This window comes from Talpa europaea (assembly GCF_964194135.1).
Source record: "Talpa europaea genome assembly, chromosome: 2".
NCBI lineage: Eukaryota > Metazoa > Chordata > Mammalia > Eulipotyphla > Talpidae > Talpa > Talpa europaea.
The window spans coordinates 91936731-91955713 of record NC_140068.1 but is presented as its reverse complement, the minus strand read 5'-3'; the positions used below and the strand labels follow the sequence as shown (position 1 = coordinate 91955713).

The window sequence follows — 18983 nt, the reverse complement described above, 5'->3', positions numbered from 1 at the left end:
TACCCCGAAAAAGTGGGGGTGTTTGGCTTTCCTTGGCCCGGGGATCCTGAGTGGAGGTCCACGGTGCCGGGGTGTGGGGCGGGTGGAGGGCACGGCCGGCGCTCGGAGCTGGGGTTCGGGCTCCTGCGCTTCCCAAACGCGAGCAGCGCTCACCCGGAGCGCAGCGCCGGGTACCTCGGGGCCCGGGACGGGCTGAGGCGCGCGGTGGCACCAGCTGAGCGGCGCGGTGGTACTAGGTTAGTCGCCTCCGCCCGCGGGGCGGAAGGCCAGGGGACCCCGCCCGGCCCCTCCCGCGGGCGGGGCGGCCCCGCGCCGGCTCCTCCCCCGGCGCCCGCCGCCCGCCTGGGATTAGTCGCCGCGCGCGGTTCCGCAGGTGGCAGCGATGGCCCAGTCCTGAGCGCCCCGCCATGGCCGGCGCCCCCGGCCCGCTCCGTCTGGCGCTCCTGCTGCTCGGGGCGGTGGGCAGGGCCGGCCCCCGCCCGCAGGTGAGCTCCGCTGACCCTGGGGACAGGGGAAGGTGGGTGGTGCGGCGGCTGCAGGCGCAGCGTCCTGGCAGGGGCGACCCGGACTTGGGCGAAACTCCGCTCCTGCAGGCGGAGGGAAGCGAGAGGCTGGGAGGGAGCAGGGTCTGGAGAGTTGGCCGCCCTGGACTGGGTGGCCGAGGTGGGGGCTTGGATGACTGACCACTTCCCGGATCCCCGAGGGGCCGCTTCCCTGCCGCCCTGACCCCTCTGCGTGGCACCAGCTGGCCTGCAGCCCCGGGCGCTGACTTGTGCGTTGCATCTCCCCAGACCACTTTCCTAACTCCTTCTAGTAAACCCAGGTCAGCGCCCCTGGCACAGCTGACCTCACTTCTCCCACTACCCTGGGCCTCCTTCCCTGGTGGTGCCTCTTCCCCAACCCAGCAGCCATCAAAGACCACCCCCACCCGTCCCCCAGGCTCAGGTGGATGCAGAGGGCCAGGGTGTGGACACCCAGCTCTGTTTGCCCCTCACCAGCACCCCAGTACAGCTTTGACTCTTATCCCCAAGGACCCCACAGTGGCAGCTTAGCTCGTTGTCCTTCCCCATGACCTGCCAGATGTAACTTGAGTGCCCCCCCCCAGCCCCTGCTGCAGATGAGCAGGAGGCTCCTTGCTCCTTTGAAAGCAGTCAGTCCCCCCTCACATACTGGCCTGATACCCTATTCTGATCCCTCTGGTTGACAAGACACACCAGGGCACAGATTGACGCACAGAGACACCTGGGCTTTCCTGGTGCCACCAGAGGAGAGCAGGCCACAGGTGCACCCCTGCAGCCTTGCTCTCAGGTCCAGGTGGTTCTCCCTGCCTTTCCTGCCCCAGGGGCACTATGGTGGGCCTGCTTTGGGAGAGGGGAGCTATCCAAAGATGCTGTGAGAAGACTGAGCAGAGGGCCAATATGGAGCCTGTGCCAGAGAACTCTTCCCAGAGCTTCCCTCTCCTATGCCCAGACCTAAAGAACTGAGACCTTTGGGCAGGAGACTGCATCTGCTCTGAAGTGTATCCCAGACCAGATGGGAGGCAGGATGAGGGGCTCCTGCCTTGATGAGGGCCTACTCCACTCCTGGCTGAGACTCCAAATGGGCTTCCAGCCCATTTTCAGCCCCCCAATTTCTCTTTCAGACTCGGGCTCTCTGTCTCCCTGCTTCCAGCCCAGGTGCTGCCCCTAACCCCAAGAGATGCCCTCTCTCCCTTGGCACCTTTTTCCAGCCCAGCAGGTCTTGGCTTCCCTGGACTTCTTAGGTCCTTTTGGGAGCCAGGACTGCAGACCCATGACCGGCTTTTCCTCCTCCTCTGGGTGGAAGTGGAAACCTCAGCTACCTGGCCCCATCTTACCCCCCTGCTTGGTTTGCAGACCCTCTGTGGAGTGAAGGAAGTAGAAAGGGGAGAGACAGGTTCTGGAAGCTGCCTCTCTTCTCCCCCAAGTTCCCTTTCCCAGAGGGGTTGGGTTCCTGGCATCTGCCCTTTCTTCTGATCCTTCATTCCTCAGCCTTGGACCAGACCAAAAGCCGCATGTCCTGGTCCATCACAGGCCGGGGGAAGCAGAGCAGGACAGGAAGAGCCAGGTTCTGAGTGGAGAGGATGGATTTGGGGGGGTGCTCTTGTTGGAGGGCACTGAGAACCCCTAGACACTGCAGAGATCTGAGCCACAGGAGCTTGGAGGCCAGACTGCAGTCACATGACAACCTCGTGCCTCTTGCAAAGCTCTAAAAAATGGTGAATTCTGCAATTTATGTTTTGCTCAAGTGGTCGGCAAGACTGGAACTACTCCCTCCATTGCACCAATGTGGACACAAAAGCTCAGTAAAGGAGGGTTCCCTGTGAAGGTGATCCAGCATATCAGGGACAGATAGGAGAAGGGGGTACAGGGCTGAGCAGGTGCTTAATGCCAGCCTGCGTCGGCGGGACTAAGGAAGAAGGCAAAGGGAGCTGTCCATGTCCCTCCGGCCAGGCTGGGAGCAGCTCTCTGTGGGTGGGTGAGGGTCGACTTGAGCTCTGAAAGTGACCTAGGCCACCCCTTCATTGTTGCTGAGAAGGAGCACCCCCCTCCCTTGCCTCATTCCTTACCTGCCCGAGACCCATGTGTGAGAGCTGTCTGCAGGAGTCAGGCAAGCCTCTGACACCCAAAATTAGAACTGGACAAAACTGGGTTCAAATATGGGGTCTGCTTTCAGTTGGAGATCTTGCATAGGACACGCAACCATCTCGAACCTCAGTTTCCTCATCTGTAAATAGAGATCACTAATGCTGCTACACAGGGTTGTGGTGAGGACTGAGATGCTGGCATCCTGAAACTGCAGCTGGGGGAACTGACCCATTCGTCCTAGGAATCTGGAAGCCTTCCTCAGGGCTGCAGAACAGGGCTTGGAGTGGGCTCGGCACTCTGGTGAAGGGCAGACGGGGTCCATGCACAGCGGTCAGTGCAGACTTTGCTCTGAGCTGAGTTCCCTGCTGGACTTGGACCCCAGGCAGGGTCTGGGGCAGGAGCAGCTGGGAAACCACACATCCTTCCCTTGGATGCCTTGCTGGGGAAAACAGGCCCTTCCTTAGCTGTGGCTTGCCCCAGTCAGATTCCTCTGTGTGTGTGTGTGTGTGTGTGTGTGTGTGTGTGTGTGTGTGTGTGTATGAGAGAGAGAGAGAGAGAGAAATCTTGATGTCGTGTGCATAGGGGTCTGCCAGTATGTGTCCATGTGTGGGTGCTTGTGACAGAATGTGTGATAGTGTGGGGTGAGTCTATGTGAGTCAATTTGTGTGTGTGTGTGTGTGTGTGTGTGTGAGAGAGAGAGAGAGAGAGAGAGAGAGAGAGAGAGAGACCTGTTCTGTCTCAATGTGTAATGTAAGAATGTGCTGGATGGGGTGTGTGATAACACGTGTCACAGCGTGTCCATGTGAGGGTCTTGTGCATGTGGGAATGTGTGTGCAGTTTTCCTTTCCCTAAACTTCTGCCCAGATACCTACAACCCTTAAGAGAAAAAAAAAAGGGCAAAGAGCTAGGGCTCCGGCAGGCCCCTGGTCCAGCACAGGGGCTGATGGTGATGGCTGGGCTCTGGGACTGGGAGGTAGGCAGGGAGGAAGGCATCTGGGGGTCCTGGGACGAGTCTCCAGGGAAAATGAAGAAGTGCACCAAGCTGGGAGAGCCCGGGAGGTGCCGATGGAGCCCTCTTTCTCCCCTTGGGAGAGCTCCCCTTTTCCCCCTCTCTGGAACCCAGAGAGGCAAGGTGTCTTTCCTCCTACCCCTCAACCAAAACAGTGCCCAGTATTCAGAGTGAGAAATAAAATGGTAGGAGGGACTTTTGAAGTCAGCATCCAGTCTTTGGAATGCCTTCCCAGGGGCAGGAAAGCCCTTCGCCTCGAGAGCGTCTACTCCACAGACATCCTTTCTCTCCTCACACTGCCTCTGCGCAGGGCTGCATAGTTCATAAGGATGTTCTCCTGCCTTATCTTGTTGAGTTGTATAGTAACCCTTTGAGAAGAATCATATGCTCATTTTACAGGTGGGAAAACTGAGGCCCCTAAATTAAAGTGTGTTCTGCTGTAAACCAAGGGCTTATGACCCTCTGTCCAGGGCTCTCTGCTGCATACTACTCCCTCCTCACATCCTCTTTCTCCTATTCTGCTTCCTCCCAAACTCCTGAATCTGAGACACCCCCTCTTTAATGTAACCTCCACCCAGCCCAGGCCTTCTCATTTGCCTTCATCCTCTCAGAGAGATCCCATGAAGTCCAGCAAGTTGCAGTTCTAAAAACTTGCAGCCAGCCCTCCCGCAGGCTGCTCAGGCCCTGAGCACCACCAGCATCACGGCCGTCCTGTCTGGGCCAGCTTCTGCTCCTGTGAGAGCAGGGGCCTCCAACCTCAGGCCCATCGCTCCTGGCTTGCAACAGAGGCTCATATCACAGGAGGCTGAAGTGGGGCCCAAGGCCCTCCCCACATTTCCTGCCCAGGGCCATGGAGTTCTGAATCTCTCCTCTTTGCTTTGCCACCTACTGTGGTTGCTGCCGGAAGATATCACAAAATGAGCAAATGATTTGTCCGTGGGCATGAACTATGAAAATATGTTCATTTCCTCCTTCTGAGAGTTTGTTGATCCCACATGTGGGGGAGAGGTGGGACCCAGATGCTCCAGGAAGCCAGGCCACTTTCCAAATCTGCTCTGCTCTCCCAAAAACAGCAGAAATCAGAAGGGCCGCCCCCTGATCTCACCTTTTCTCTGCTCCCAGAGCTGTTCTTTTTTGTTTTATTAAATATTTATTTATTTTTGTACAAGAGTTGGGGTACAGGCCAGAGCTGTGGGAGGGTGAGAGGATTCACCAGAGACAGAGTGGGGAGCAGAACAGGCAGAAGGACCGAAGACACTGCTGAGACAGGAGAGGTCTGCTACGCCATGTGGGTTTCCCCCTGGCCGGCAGGAAATCGAACCCGTGCTGCAGAGGCTGCAGACAGCTTCACAGCATGGCACTCAACCCATTGTGCCACTGGGAAAGCCCTCCCAGAGCTCTTCTAAGTCACTCCATCCTCACAGTGATGGGGTGGCAGTTGTGCCTATTGTTACTCCCATTTTGCATGTGTATATGCTGAGTCTAGAGGAACCTGAAACTCATGTATGCGGTCACAGACTTTATATATGGGGAGCCAGGATCAGGCTTATTGCTGAGCCCGAAGCTGGACCAGAAGGTTCAGCCTCCTCTATGTGCACCCGAGCATGGGGCCTGCTGCTCAGGGAGGCCCCAGTTTTGTCTGGCCAGAGTCTTGCATCTGTCTCAGCTGCTGCCTACTGTGCTCCCTGGCCCAGAAAATCCACAGCTTTCCCCTGCCATCCACAGCATTCATGTCCACCCCCCACACCTTTATCCCTGCTGGGTCCTCTTGCCGAAATGCCCACCCCTCCCCTCACAGGTCCAGTCTCTCCCACTTCTACTCATAGCTACCCACAGGTCCAGTGTCCCTAATGTTTTGGAGTCTACACTGAGCCTGGCCCAGCCCCTCCCTGAACACTGTCAGCAGTTGCCTCCTCTGTTGTGTCCTGCAAGGCCTCTGACCCCCCACCCCACCCCCAAGTAGCCAGGGCTCTCCTGGACCAGAGCTCTGTCATTCATAAGTGTTCCTCATGTCACCTCTTAACACCTCCACCCCTTGTCCCCACCCCAGAGCCTGGCATAATATGGCTTCCATAAACACCAGTTAGGGTAGAGGCCAGAGGTCTAGGGACTTTGTGTGTGTGTGTGTGTGTGTGTGTGTGTGTGTGTGTGTGTGTGTGTGTGAGCAGTATTTGGAGACTCTGAACTGGTGCAGGGAGAAGGTAGAGGACCCCTATTGTCAGGATGTTCCCTATCTTGGGGGAAACACAGCTCAGCCCTGCCTGCAGGGAGCCCCAGTCTGAAGTGGGGAGACGCAGCTCTGCCCTCAGGGAGCTCTAGTCTGAGGGGAGACACAGCCCTGCCTCAGGTTGCCCCAGTCTGAGGGGAGATACATCCTGCCCTCAGTCTGAGACGGAGAGACACAGCCCTGGCTCCCTGAGGCAGTCTGAAGTTAGTTGCTGGCCCACAGCCTTGCTCAGAGCAGGTACCAGAGAGTGGCCTCTGTCTTGAAGCTTCTTGGGGTGTTTGTTGGTCGCAAGATTGGCCCTCCCCGTGGTGTCCTCAGTCTTGCCCAATCTCCCCAACCAGGCTTCTGGTTTCCATGGGATCCCTCTCCCGACTCCTGCCACACATTCTCCTTCTGCCCCAGTTCCCACCAGTGACCTTGCTTCCTTTCCTCCTAGGAAAAGAAGTCAAGTCCCACCTCCAGCAATCCAAGCAGGGAGGAGAGTGGGGGCGGGGGTGGGGGTGGGGAGGGGTTGGAATTTGGTACACTAGCATCAGTTCTGGTGACATCCATGCTGCACCCCGGTTGCTGAAAGCAGTGCTGCCTTTGCTGTTGTGTTTGATTCCTTGTTCTTTTACTTAATTTTTATTTATTTTTTAAAAATATTTTATTTATGCATACAAGAGCTGGGGTACAGGCCAGAGGTGGGAGCTGGGGTGGGAATGAGAGGATTCACCAGAGACAGAGCGGGGAACCGAACAGGCAGACTGACTGAAACACACTGCTGAGGGGAGCAGCGGGCGAGGCAGGAGAGGTCTGCCGTGCCATGTGGGTAGCTCCCTGGCCGGCTGGGGATCGAACTTGTGTTGCAGTGGCTGCCGAAAGCTTAATAGTGCTGACTTAACCCCTTGCACCACCAGGGAGGTCCTTCTTTTACTTAATTTTTAAACAAATACACTTGATCTTTGCCCTCAGAGGCGATCTGTCCTTCAGAAAAAGTGACCTCAGCACACACACTCCAAGAATGTGGCTGGCTCTGCCCTGTCCCTGGGACTCCCCAGGCATGAGAGCAGGACAATCTGTCTTTACGGGAGGAGTCTTGTAAGCCAGGACTCCAGCTTGAACTGGCCAGAAACCAGACCAGGGTGTGTAGGGCTCCACGAGCCAGGAGTAGAAGCTTCTAGAGAGAAGCTATTTTAATTTCAGTACATGGGCACATTTTTGTGATTTCGAAAAGTGAAGTTTTGTTTTACATTATGTATGGGCCCTAAATTTTACACAAGGGGCTCTCTGGTCATTTCTGCATCTGTAGCCTCTAAATGTGGAATATTTATAATCTTAAGCCTGCTTAGGAAAAATAGCAATAAAAAGGAAACGCAGTCCCAAGACATATCTAAAGGAAGTATACAGCAGGGTTCCGAAGGACAGTTCTCACTTGGGTGGGTCTGTCTGGGTCTCTATGCTAAAAAGCCTATTCTGTTACCTTACCTGAAAATTGAGGTCTCTTTCTCCCTACCTATAGACAGGAGGACCCCTCCCCTTGCAGGGCTGCCCTCCTGTTGTGGAACATCTCAGACCCCATCCCTCTCTGTTCTTAGAACCCCCCCCCCCCAGTTGGTAGAAGCGGGACTGAAGATTTGATTTGTGTTGTTATGTCAGAAGGGGACCCTGAGGGTCGTGCTGATCTGGGAGCTAACATGATTGCATCTTGCAGGAGGGCAGCTAATGGCTTTGTCACACACGCCCAGGGCCCTCCAGGGCTCCCTCACTGTCACTGATCCAGGGACCTGGGGTTGTAGCCTTAGCTCCGCTCCCTGAGATGCTGTGCAACCTTGCCGGAGCTCCTCTCCCACCCTGAGCCCTACTTGAATGGTTGAAAGTGAGAGAACCTGGCTTCTGGGCTCTGGAAAGGAGCCCATGACAAAAAAGGAAGTCTGGGCCCTGAGGAACACTCCCCGCCTTCCTGGGGAGGTCAGAGGAGACCATGAATGAGACACCCCTTCTCTCTGCCCCAGCAACATCAATCCAGGAGAGGTTTGATGAGCAGTCAGTACACAAGCATCTTGCCAGGGCCCTGGGGGAGGTAGAGGTGGAAGAACACCTACTGGAGCCTCTCTGTGGGGGTGTCTGGTCTCTTTCCTTTCAGAGCTGGCCAGTGCTTGGTGGAGTTTAAGGCTCTGAGGTGCCCTGGAAATCAAAACGCCAAGTGTGTGTGTGTGGGGGGGGGGTGGAGAGTCGAGGGCAGACAAGAAGTTGACCAGACCCACGGTGCCCACCATTTCTGCCCCTCCCCCCAGGGTGCCTCTGTGTCCCTCTCGGAGACCGTGCAGAAATGGCGAGAATACCGGCGCCAGTGCCAGGATTTCCTGACTGAGGAGCCGCCCCCAGCCACAGGTGAGTCCAGATGGGGTCCTCATCCTCAGTGCTCCCCACTCCACCAACTCCCAACTTTTTTAAAAGGCTCCGAAGGCCCCCAAGTCCATGGTTGGGCTCAAAAATCCTTTTAAGATCACACATTTGCCCCGTGCCTCCATTCCTATGGCCAGTCTGTTCCCTCACCCAGATCCTTCCTGCCCTTGCTACACTATGGAAAATTCTCAGAGTCTTCAGGGTCCAGTAAAAATCCCAGCTTCTCCAGGAGATATTCCCACAAGGAATTCTGAGGTCTTTGGCTCTTACCTGTTGACTCTGCAGTCAGCCACCTGTTGCTGTCTTAATCCTCCTCAGCCCTGGCTTGGGCCCCTCAAGAGCAAGGACCTGACCTTTCCATGTTATGTCCTGCTCAGTTTTTCCCACCTGTGGAGGGACTACAAGCAACATATTTATAGGAACAAATGTTTTGGGGAGATTGTGGGGTGAATTGGCGTCAGATAGGCCTGACTCTGAAATCACGACACGGTGACCTAGGAAAGGTGTATCAGCCTCTGGAGCATCTCCTTTCCCTTCATCTGTCATGTATAATTTAAGAATAGGCTTTTAGGGGTGGTTTATTGAGCACTTAACTGTGTTCAGGTATCTACAGAACATATACTGTTAATTCCCACAAGGTCCTCTGGGCCCAAGGTGACCTCCATTTTACAGATGAGGAAGCACAGGCATTAAGTGACTTGCTCAAAGTCAATACTGACAAGTGGCCTAGCCCCCTTGCTTGGCACCTGCTGGGTGGGGACAGTGCTTGGCATCACGTGAGAGCTCAGCAGTGGTTAGCAGGGTCCCCCCGCCAGCCTCCTTGATGAGGAGGGCCAAGGAGGGGAAGTACCCAGGCCAGGCTGGGACTCAGATTATTTTCCCTGCCCACAGGTCTATTCTGTAACCGAACCTTTGACGACTATGCTTGCTGGCCAGATGGGCTGCCTGGTTCCTTCGTGAATGTCAGCTGTCCCTGGTACCTGCCCTGGGCCAGCAGCGGTGAGCCCCTCCCCCTGCAGAGCACCCTCCTCCCATATCCAAGAGGCCCTGGTGGCGGGGGGGGGGGGGGGGGGGGGGGGGGGGGGTTACTCCTTCCTTTCATCTGTGACACAGCCTCTCACCCTAGAGGTCTTATGTCTCCTCAGGAGTGGTCTGCTGTCTTCCAGGAGTGGGGGAACAGGCACTGGGGGTAGTTAGCAGATGCCACCGGACCTGAGGCTTATGTTGGCAAATGGTGGTGGTAGGGAGTGTGGGGTCTGACTTAAGAGAGAAAGATCCCTCCACCTACCAGTTAAAAAAGGAGCCTGGGAGTGGGGTGTTACCCAGGGTTGTCATTGCTCTGATGCATGTATATGTTTGTGTGAATAACGTGTTTTTATGGGTACCCCTTATCTGGTAGTGGCACCCAGCCACCTCCTGACTCTTTAGGGCTTCATGGGCCAGGGTATTGGGGGTTATGCCTCAGGCTCTTTCCACCTCACTCCTGCCTGTACCATGTAGCTGTGTAGTGAGAGGGTTGCTGGGGTACAGACCTGCCTGGGAACTGTGACTGAGAGGTATTTAATGCCCTCCCACCTCTACCCACCTTCCCAGGCAACGGGAAGACTGATAAGAGGCCAGCACCCTTGCCCCAAGGAGCTCAATAAATAACTGATATTTATTGTGTACCTACTATGTGCCAAGTCCTGCCTTACAACAGAGTATGCACTTTGTCTTTACAACTACCCCTTGGCTCTGCTTGTTGTACAGATGAGGAGAGTTTAATCACCTGGTCTGAGTGTGATGGTAAATGGCAGAGGCAGCCTGGGAACCCAGCCTGTGCTCTTAACCACTGTGCCTTGAAGGGGCTGGAGACCAAGCAGACATTGGCCCAGAAGCAAGCATGAGAATGAGGTCATACAGTGAGAAGCCAGAGGTCTTCCTGGAGGTGGTGGCCCCTGAGTGGAACATCGAGCCAGGGCTGGCGTGAGCTTCACCTCAGAACACAGAAATGAAGTGAGATGAGTCCCAGGTGGGACTCCTAAGGAGTCTCTCTCCTTCTCCCCCCTCCCAACACACCCATCACACTCTGAGGGGCACAGGGAAAGGCTGGGCCTGGAAAGTCTAGGCAAGAGAGAGTGGCCCAGTGGCTCCTCACACAGCACTTCCATGGCCTGTTGTAAGCACTTTTTGTTTGTACACTCATTGAATCCTCACCACAATCCCATGAAGCAAATACTCTATCCATTTTACAGAGGAGGAAACTGAAGCACAGAGATGTTAAGTGATTTTTCCAAGCTCATACAGCTAGAGAGTAGCAGATCCAGGAGTTAGTCTGCTTAATTGCTGCACCAAGTTCCCTTCAGTATGCATGTACACACGTGTGCATGTGTGTGCACGTGTGCTCCTGTGCCTGTGGTTCTGAGTACAGAGACAGATGAGTGGCCTGGGCCTCTGCTGGCTGGACACCCTAAGGTAGAGCAATGAGCTGTCTGCCTTCTCCCTGACCAAAAATTTGAACTGTGCAATCTGGTGGTTCTGCTGGCCGACTTTCTGAGTGGCTCTGTGAGCTCGAGCAAGTTCCCAGCCTCTCTGTGCCTCAGTTTGCTGATCTGGGAGATGGGATTCAGTCGGGTGATGTCGGTGTTGGGAGGTTTGCAGGATCTCAAAATATGGTAGCTATTAATTTTTTGCACCTACCCTACACACCTACCCCACCTCCCACAATACCCATACTTTTCCTGCCTCCTGAGGCTCTGAGACTGGCTGCCTGGCCAGCCTGGGCTGTGCCTCTAGACCCCAGGGAGCCAGAAGCAGGACAGGGCCCATCATTCAGCTCTAAGCCGCCCCCAGCTCTGCCTGCCACTGGAGGCTCCATCCATCACCTTTAATTTTATTTGAGCAGGAAATAGGTCCTGGTGGTGCCCGTTTATGAGCGAACACAATTTTATTGCTTTCTCCACGAAGATAACAGTCGCTGCACAGGCCCCCTGCCAGCCTCCACCCCCTCCCCGGACTCACCAGGCTAATTCACTCCCTTTTTTGACACTTGAAATCATTGACTCTGCCTCCCTCCCCCTCTCCCTCAGTGAGGCCTCTCACAGAGACACCCTCTGCTGGCTCCTGCAGCATAATCACTGTCTCTGACTGGGTAGCTCCCCCTGGCAGAGGCTGGCACCTGGGGCTTCCCTGACCACCACCAGGGCCTGGGGGAGCAGGAAGAGGGAAGTCTGGAGTTTTCAAGGAAGTGTTTGTGTGAGTTGGAGTTGGGGAGACAGCAGGGACAAGAGGGGGTGTCTCAGGCAGAGTCCCTGCAGAAAATACACTCAGCTGGGAATTTGAAGAAAATTAATGGAGGGCCCCTTATAAAGTCTGGGCAGAATTAAGAGGGCAGTAGGTCTCTAAAGCAGCAAGGACTAGAAGAGAGCAAAGCTTTAATGTCCTTAGACCCTAATGGGGCAGAAATGGGGCTACAGGACCCACATAATAGCTGGAGGTCATGGTGACAGAGCAGGGCTATAGCCCCAGAGGGACGAAGCCACTGCCAGAACCTCCAAATCAAGGCCTGAAGGGAGCAAGGGAGAAACGACTCAACCTCTCCCTCCTCCCCTCCTACCTTCTGCAGATTGACCTCCCATTGACCAAACCCATGGAAGGCAGCAGGCCCAAGCAAAGCAGTCTGTAGGGGTCAGCCTTGCAGGGTGTCCAGCCGGACAGGAGAATGAGTGACTCGAAAAAGAATGGAATGCAAAGTGGTTATTGAAGCAGCAGGGTTATTGCTTCTCGGCCTTTTGGCTAAGATGAAGTGTTGAAGCAGCAGGGGCGTATCGGTGAAGATGGTGGTGGAGAGAGGGCTTTCCAGGGAGGGAGGACCGCGGACCCCCCTGGGAGATGGGCCCATCTCAGACCTCAGCTGTCCCGGGGAAGCCCGCCAAACCCTTGGATTCTGAGCCCTCTAATTCAGAATTTGGGGCTCAGGATGGCGCGAAAAGGGAGGGACGGGTGAGTTAAGGAAGGAGATATCCGGTGTCAACAAGATTTTCTCTGTAAATCTGAAAGCCGGAGTGACTTCAGAGAGCCTGAGGGCCCTTCAGCAGCCTCGTTTACCCACAAACAGCTGATCTGCTTGTTACAAATCATTCCTGTCTCATTAGCTGCACCCCCTCCTGATCCCTACCTGTTTGTTAGCTTAGTTCTAATTATACGAGAGTCGTAAAATGCTTTTAAAATAGTCTATAACTCACAATTCTTGGAAACTCTGACAGGCGCTTCCCCAAGTAATGTGGAGCCCGGGAGCTCTCACCAAAGGCCTGTGTTGTGGAGGGCGGACAGAGGTCCATTCTTTTTTTTTTTTTTAAAGATTTATTTATTTATGCATACAAGAACTGGGGTACAGGCCAGAGGTGTGGGGGGTGGGGGTGAGAGGATTCACCAGAGACAGAGTGGGGAACAGAACAGGCGGATTGACTGAAATACACTGCTGAGGGGAACAGCGGGCGAGTCAGGAGAGGTCTGCTGGGCCATGTGGGTAGCTTCCTGGCCGGCCGGGGATTGACCTCATGCTGCAGAGGCTGCAGATAGCTTCATAGTACTGTGCTTAAACCCTTACGCTACCAGGGGGGCCCCCATTCTTGACCCTGGAGGAGTTCCGGCTGAGGGGGATCTCCTGAGTCCTAGCCCCAGTGAAGGAGCACCCCTTTGAGAAACTGGGATGGGACAGCAGCAGGGCCTCCATCATGACCAGGTTTTTTTTTTTAAAGATTTATTTATTTATGCATACAAGAACTAGGGTATAGAGAGGTGCGGGGTGGGGGCGGCGGTGTGTGAGAGGATTCACCAGAGACAGAGCGGGGAACAGAGCAGGCAGACTGACTGAAATACATTGCTGAGGGGAGCAGCGGACAAGACAGGAGAGGTCTGCCTCGCCATGTGGATATCTCCCTGGCCAGCCGGAGATCGAACTAGTGCTGCAGAGGCTGTGGATTGCTTCATAGTGCAGTGCTTAACCCCTTGCGCCACCAGGGAGGCCAATGACCAGGTTTTGTGGACCTATTAAGCACCAAGCAGACACATGCTTTATCTGCTGGTCCTTAAGCCACAGATATGGGAAGTCATTATGGTTCCCATTTGACAGGTGAGGAAACTGAGACCCAGAGACATCTGCCGAAGGTCCCACAGCAGGTCAACCTTGAGTCTATATAGTCAGAAACTGAGCTGCTTCTCCCAGCCACAATGTGATACTCTCCCCACTCCCCTGCCCCAAATTGACGCCTTCAGTTCCAGCCCTTCCTTTGACCCTCACTCTACCGCTCTAGGGTGTGCCTGGACCACCTTGTCCAAATTTTAGCTTCCCAGTCTCTATGTGTGATGGGGCCCAGTAGCCCTAGCTGGCTGCCATGGTTGCCAGGGTACGGGAGCTAATGGGCTCGTGAGCAGCTCTCCACAGCCCTGAGTGCCTGCGTCCATGTGGAAGGGCGGCTGTTAGCTTGATTATAGACGCCGCTGCAGTTTCCGGGAGGGGAAGTGTTTAATTGGGGGTTTTATTTCCAGCACCAGGGTCTGGCTTAATGAAATATTCCTGGACCTCCTGGCATGCGGCCGTTGCCTCCCAGTGTTGACAAGACCAAAGCCAAGTCTCTGGTTGTGATTTACCAGCAGCTCCCGGGCCAGATAAAGCTGGGATGATAAGCAGGACTGTGCCCATGCTCACCCTACCTTGAGCCAAGATGGGCATCTGGGGACCACAGGGCCGATCGGAAACCAGCCCTGGCTTTTAATATTCGCTGCTAATGAAGGATTATTGACAAGCGCACTGGCATGAGCTCCTGAGTGTCTCAGGGATGCAGTCATTCCTTGACACTGTGCCTATAACACACATCTGTGCATGCACCACCTCCCCACCCTCCCAGCAGGCCTAAGGATAGTGCAGACTGCTGGGGGTCCTCCCTACTGTGGGCATCTTCTAGAAGTCCAAGTCCAGAGGACGAGCAGCAGAGAAATTGCGCACGGCCATTGCTGACTGTTAGTGCATTTGACTGTAAACTTAGGGCCTCGGAAGGCAAAGAACGGAGGGTTTGGATCCTGACTCTGGTCCTTCCTGGCTAGACCATCCTGAGCAAGTCATTGGGCTTCTCTGAGGTTCTGTTTCTTCATCCGTAAAATGAGATTAACTGTGCCCAGCCCTGTAAGGTGGTTGTGGTGCTTGCGGTGTCAGACATGGAGCAGAGTCACAGACATGATCCTGTGAGTGCTCTGCCTGGAGAGAGAGCATGTGGGGCCGGGGGAACCAGCAGTGGTGGATTGGCCCAGTGCCAGTGCCAGGCTCAGTGCCAGCCGGGGCGAGTGGGTATTGTTAGGCTCACATGCTGGGGGCTGAGTCCTGGGTCAACCAGCAGTTCTGAGGTGTGTGCCCCATCGCCATATTCTTTCCCTCCCCTGGCCCCTCTGCCTCCCTCTGTTCTCACCCCTTCCTCCCATCCAAACAGGCTGGAGAGAAGGCTCTGGCTCAGGTTCATGTCCCATGGAGCCAGGCCAAGTCCCCTCCCTGCTCTGGGGTTAGCAATGCTGAAGCCTGGGTTGATCTCCTAGCAGAAGACTCTACCTCTGGTGAAGAATTCGAGGCATCCCCTCAGCAGATAAGAGAGGCATATGGGCACCTGAGAGGAACCCTTCAAGTTGCTAAAATCAAACCACATGCCCCCCATTCTCTGCTCTTGCCTTTGCCCAATTTGGTTCATAAATGGGGATATTAGGACATGACTTCCCACTCCCGGAATTCCTCCATTTAGATTTTATCTTTTCTTTCTCTTCCAGGTAAGTCTCCCCCCGACCCCCCCCACCCCCATCTTTCTCTTCTCTCTCTCCTCTCTCCCCCCTCTCTCTCCCCTCTCTCTCAGTCTCTCTCCCCTCACTCCCCCCCCCCACTCCATCCCTCTCTCTCCTTGTGGTAACTTTGGTTAGCAATACTGCCTAGATTTTGGGGGTACGGCTTCACACCTCGACATCTCTATTCACCACACCACTCCCACCAGCAGTGAAGTCTCTTTTTCAAAGCAGATTCTGCTAGAATAGTCCAACTGCAAGCTGATTTACCTCACTATGTTGCCAGAAAGTTCTGCCTTCTGAAGAGGGACCTGGTTCAGGATTTGTTCATGCAAGGGGGCAGGAGAAAGGGAAAGCGTGAACTGGGCAGCGGTGCTGGGTGGCTGGGATGGGCTAAGGAGGGACAAAGGCCCCACAGGCAGGCCCTCCTGGCACCTGACAGTGAGGGGAGAGGGCTCTCACCGGACTGGTCACTGCAGTAAAGGTCTTTCTGCACACAATATCGGTGGGCAGGTTTGGGACTGTGAATTAGAGACCCTGTCCTCAGTGGTCTGACCCTCCTGGGCCCTTGTGAGGCAGGCCCTCGGCTGGCCTTGCTCCCCATCATGCACACGTCCTGCCCAGACATAGGTCCTGCTGCCCTCTGTCCTGGAGGACACTGTTGACCAGCCACTGCCGCCCAGGGCCTGGGTGGTATCTCCATTCTTCCTCCTTCACTCAGAGCCTTCCCCCTGCAGCAGGGGAAGCAGCTTTTAGTTTGTTCCCAGGGTCTGCTCTGCCTGAGAAATGCTAGAGGGAGGGCGCTGAGCCCTGAGAATTAGAAGTTAAAGTGGGGCAGTGGAGCTTTTAGGGTCACTACTGGTCAATGCTAGTCCTTGTCTGTTGTGTGATGTAAGGCTGGAGGCAGGGACATGGAAGTGGACCAATGTTCACCTCAAAGATATGGATTCATCAAACTGCATCCCGGGGTGGCTGAGAGGAAATGCTGAGGGTGGGGCTGGGTGGTCGTCGCCTTAGTAACCCCTTTCCTGTCCCTGGGTTCAGAGAGCATATGGCAGAGGAAGGTGGAGTGGTGAGGGGGAGGTGGGGGAGAGAGATGTTACTAACTCTGAAGGGTCAGTTCTGAGGGAGCCGGGGTGGCCCCGGGGTGGGGGTGCGGGGCATGTGGCATTGGGCGAGGCTCAGCTCCCCATCTCTGGCCCAGTGCTGCAGGGTCACGTGTACCGGTTCTGCACCGCCGAAGGCCTGTGGCTACACAAGGACAACTCCAGCCTGCCCTGGAGGGACCTGTCGGAGTGTGAGGAGTCCAAGCGAGGGGAGAGAGTGAGTGGGAGAGGTGGCTCTGAGTCACTAAAGGGGTACCAGGGGGTAACTGGGGCAGGGACCCCGGCATCTGGCAGGCTGGCCTGTAGCCATCTTGTCTGCTCCTGCTTCTGGGGGCTTTGCACACCAGGCTCTCCAGATAGAGGTGGGGTGTGTGCTCACCTCCCTGTCTCAGAAAGGGGCCCTGGAAATCTGAGAACCATCCCCATCGGTTACTCTCTTCATCCTGGGATCCCAGGTGGGGCTGCACCTGGGCCTCCTCCTGTGCCCTCGTGTAGGGGAAAAAGGACATGGGAGAGGAGGGCTCGGCTGCTCCGTGTCCAGCGTGTCCCATGTGCATGCAGGACTCCCCAGAGGAGCAGCTCCTGTCCCTCCACATCATCTACACCGTGGGCTACGCACTGTCCTTCTCTGCCCTGGTCATCGCCTCCGCCATCCTCCTGGGCTTCAGGTAAGGGCGCTGCTGTATCCTCACTTCCCATCCTGTCTCCTCACAGAGGAGGGGATACCAAACCAAAACATCACTACTGCAGGGCCCTCTCTTAAGCAATCTTCATTTCTAAAGGATTTATTGTGTTTCCTGATTATATTTGTGCAAGCACTAAGCTCTCTGTTTTGAAAAGAATTGGAAGAGAACATGTAATGTTGGGTTTTAACATTAAGTTTAACATTCTTTTTTTTTTCTGTGAAATATTGACTTTTGCAATAAAAAAACAAAAGATTAATTGCTACAGAAGTTTACCGGAAAAAAAAAAAAGAGTCCACGAGCCCATGTAGACTGTGAGGTTGAAAACAGGATACAACAGTCAACTTTATCTAATCTCTGCCATGCAAATGTGTACATACAACACTGCAAAAAAGAGAAAAAGGACCACACACACCCCACACACACACACGTGTGTACACACACTTCTTGCGTATCTCCAAGCTTCAGCAGTAGATGGTCAGATTATAAGAAACCTTCTCCAGTGTAACTAGATTCATTGTGATATCAGGCAAGATGTCAGGGGCTCAGAGGTCTGCTCTCTTTGAAACTTGTCAGCCCCTGTGGAAAAGCTTGTCCTTAGGTCTAACCTACGTGAGCCGTCCCTTCCAGAGTCCCAGCTTCTTTGCACTCCCCTGCTTGGCCAAAGTGGGCCAGAGGAGTTGGGTTCAAAGACTGGAGGGATTGAGGGCAGGGACTTCAGGACACGGGCCAGCCCCCAGACCCCTGTGCTGAGTGCTGGCCCCCAGTCACTGCTCAGTACAATCACCCACCCACTAAATACCTCCCCTTTCATTCTGAAGTACTCCCGAGATCCAAAAATGTAGTAGCCAAGCTGCGATCACCTATGCACTCACCATCCAGGCTACAAACTAAAGCCTCTGCTTCCTGGGTAACCCTTCCTGCACCCCTCTCACCAGAGGGAGCCCCTGAGGGGATCGCTTCTAATCCCCACAAGTGTAGGTCCTTGTAAATACGCAGAGTGTGAGCTTTGCCTATTATTGGTGGCATGTTGTGCAGGTTCTTCTGTAATGTTATTTTTGGCCCAATGTTGTATTTTTATGAGATTCATGTGGATGTGGCTAGTTCTACTTGGTTTTAACTCTCTCTGCACTCTCCATTGAATGATATATCACAGTTGATTTATCTCTTATCTATTCATAGCATTTGAGGTGTTTCTTAGTTTTCCCTTCTCCTATCTGTAAACTTTGCTACAATGAACAGTGTGTTCCCCAAGGGCACATACCTCCTGGCGTTTGCCTTCTCTGAACAGCACTGCATGCTTTTGCAAATTTATTAGGTGGTGTTAAATCCTTCTCCAAAGCGGTCCTACCAGTTTGCCCTCTGACCACTGAAAGTTCACTTTGCTTCGCATCCTCAGGAATATTTAGTATTTTCAGTCTTAATTGTTGCTAATCTGAAGTGTGTGAAATACCTTATTATGTAGCTTTAATTTGCATATCCCTGATTCCTAGAGACATGAAGCGTTTTTTAATGTTTTATGCTGTGAATATTCTGCTTGTTCATACGCTTTGGTTACTATTTCATTGGCTCATTTGGGTTTTTCTTTTTATTTTAGGCATTCATTATATTGATATATCTGGACACTAATCCAGGATATACTCTCTCTTAGTCCATGGCTTAGTTTTTCATACTTTATGGTGCCATTTATGTACAGATTTTTTAAATCTTAATGGGCTGAAATAGATCAGTGAATCTAATTTCATTATATTAATTTTACCAATAAATGATATCAATTGATAAAAACGTGATTAAAAAACTATCCATTTTTCTCAAAGACAAAATTTCTTTCTGGTCTTGCTTAAGAAATCTTATCTTAGGGTCTTAGGTTTGTTCTTTCATTAGGGTTCTTTGATCCACCTGGAATTTACTTTTGTCTATAGTGGAAATAAGAGATTTAATTTCATGTTTTCATATATACAAAAGGTGAGTTGCCTCAGTACCATTTGCTGCTCGCCCATCCTTCTCACCCTTGGCTTGTAGTGTTAACTCTGCCTTGAAGCAAGAGTCTGTCCTGCTGGGCTGGTTTCTGTCCTTGATTTCTCTTCCATTGGTCTAATATTTCTCCCTTTGCCAATGCCCTGGTGCCTTAACTAGTACAGATTCATTAAAAATCATGGTTCT

The 18983-nt window shown here is 53.7% G+C and overlaps 1 protein-coding gene across 1 annotated transcript in view; it reads left to right on the top strand.

The window, feature by feature from the left end:
* Positions 1-407: 407 nt before the first annotated feature.
* Positions 408-18983, top strand: part of GLP1R (glucagon like peptide 1 receptor) — a gene marked incomplete at both ends in the record, with an annotated part of 33377 nt that continues 14801 nt past the window's right edge. Inside the window, 5 exons of the mRNA XM_084257545.1 lie at positions 408-485; positions 8119-8215; positions 9122-9229; positions 16236-16354; positions 16699-16805. Coding sequence (XP_084113671.1) covers positions 408-485; positions 8119-8215; positions 9122-9229; positions 16236-16354; positions 16699-16805 — 509 coding nt within the window. The remainder of the gene's footprint in view (positions 486-8118; positions 8216-9121; positions 9230-16235; positions 16355-16698; positions 16806-18983) is intronic.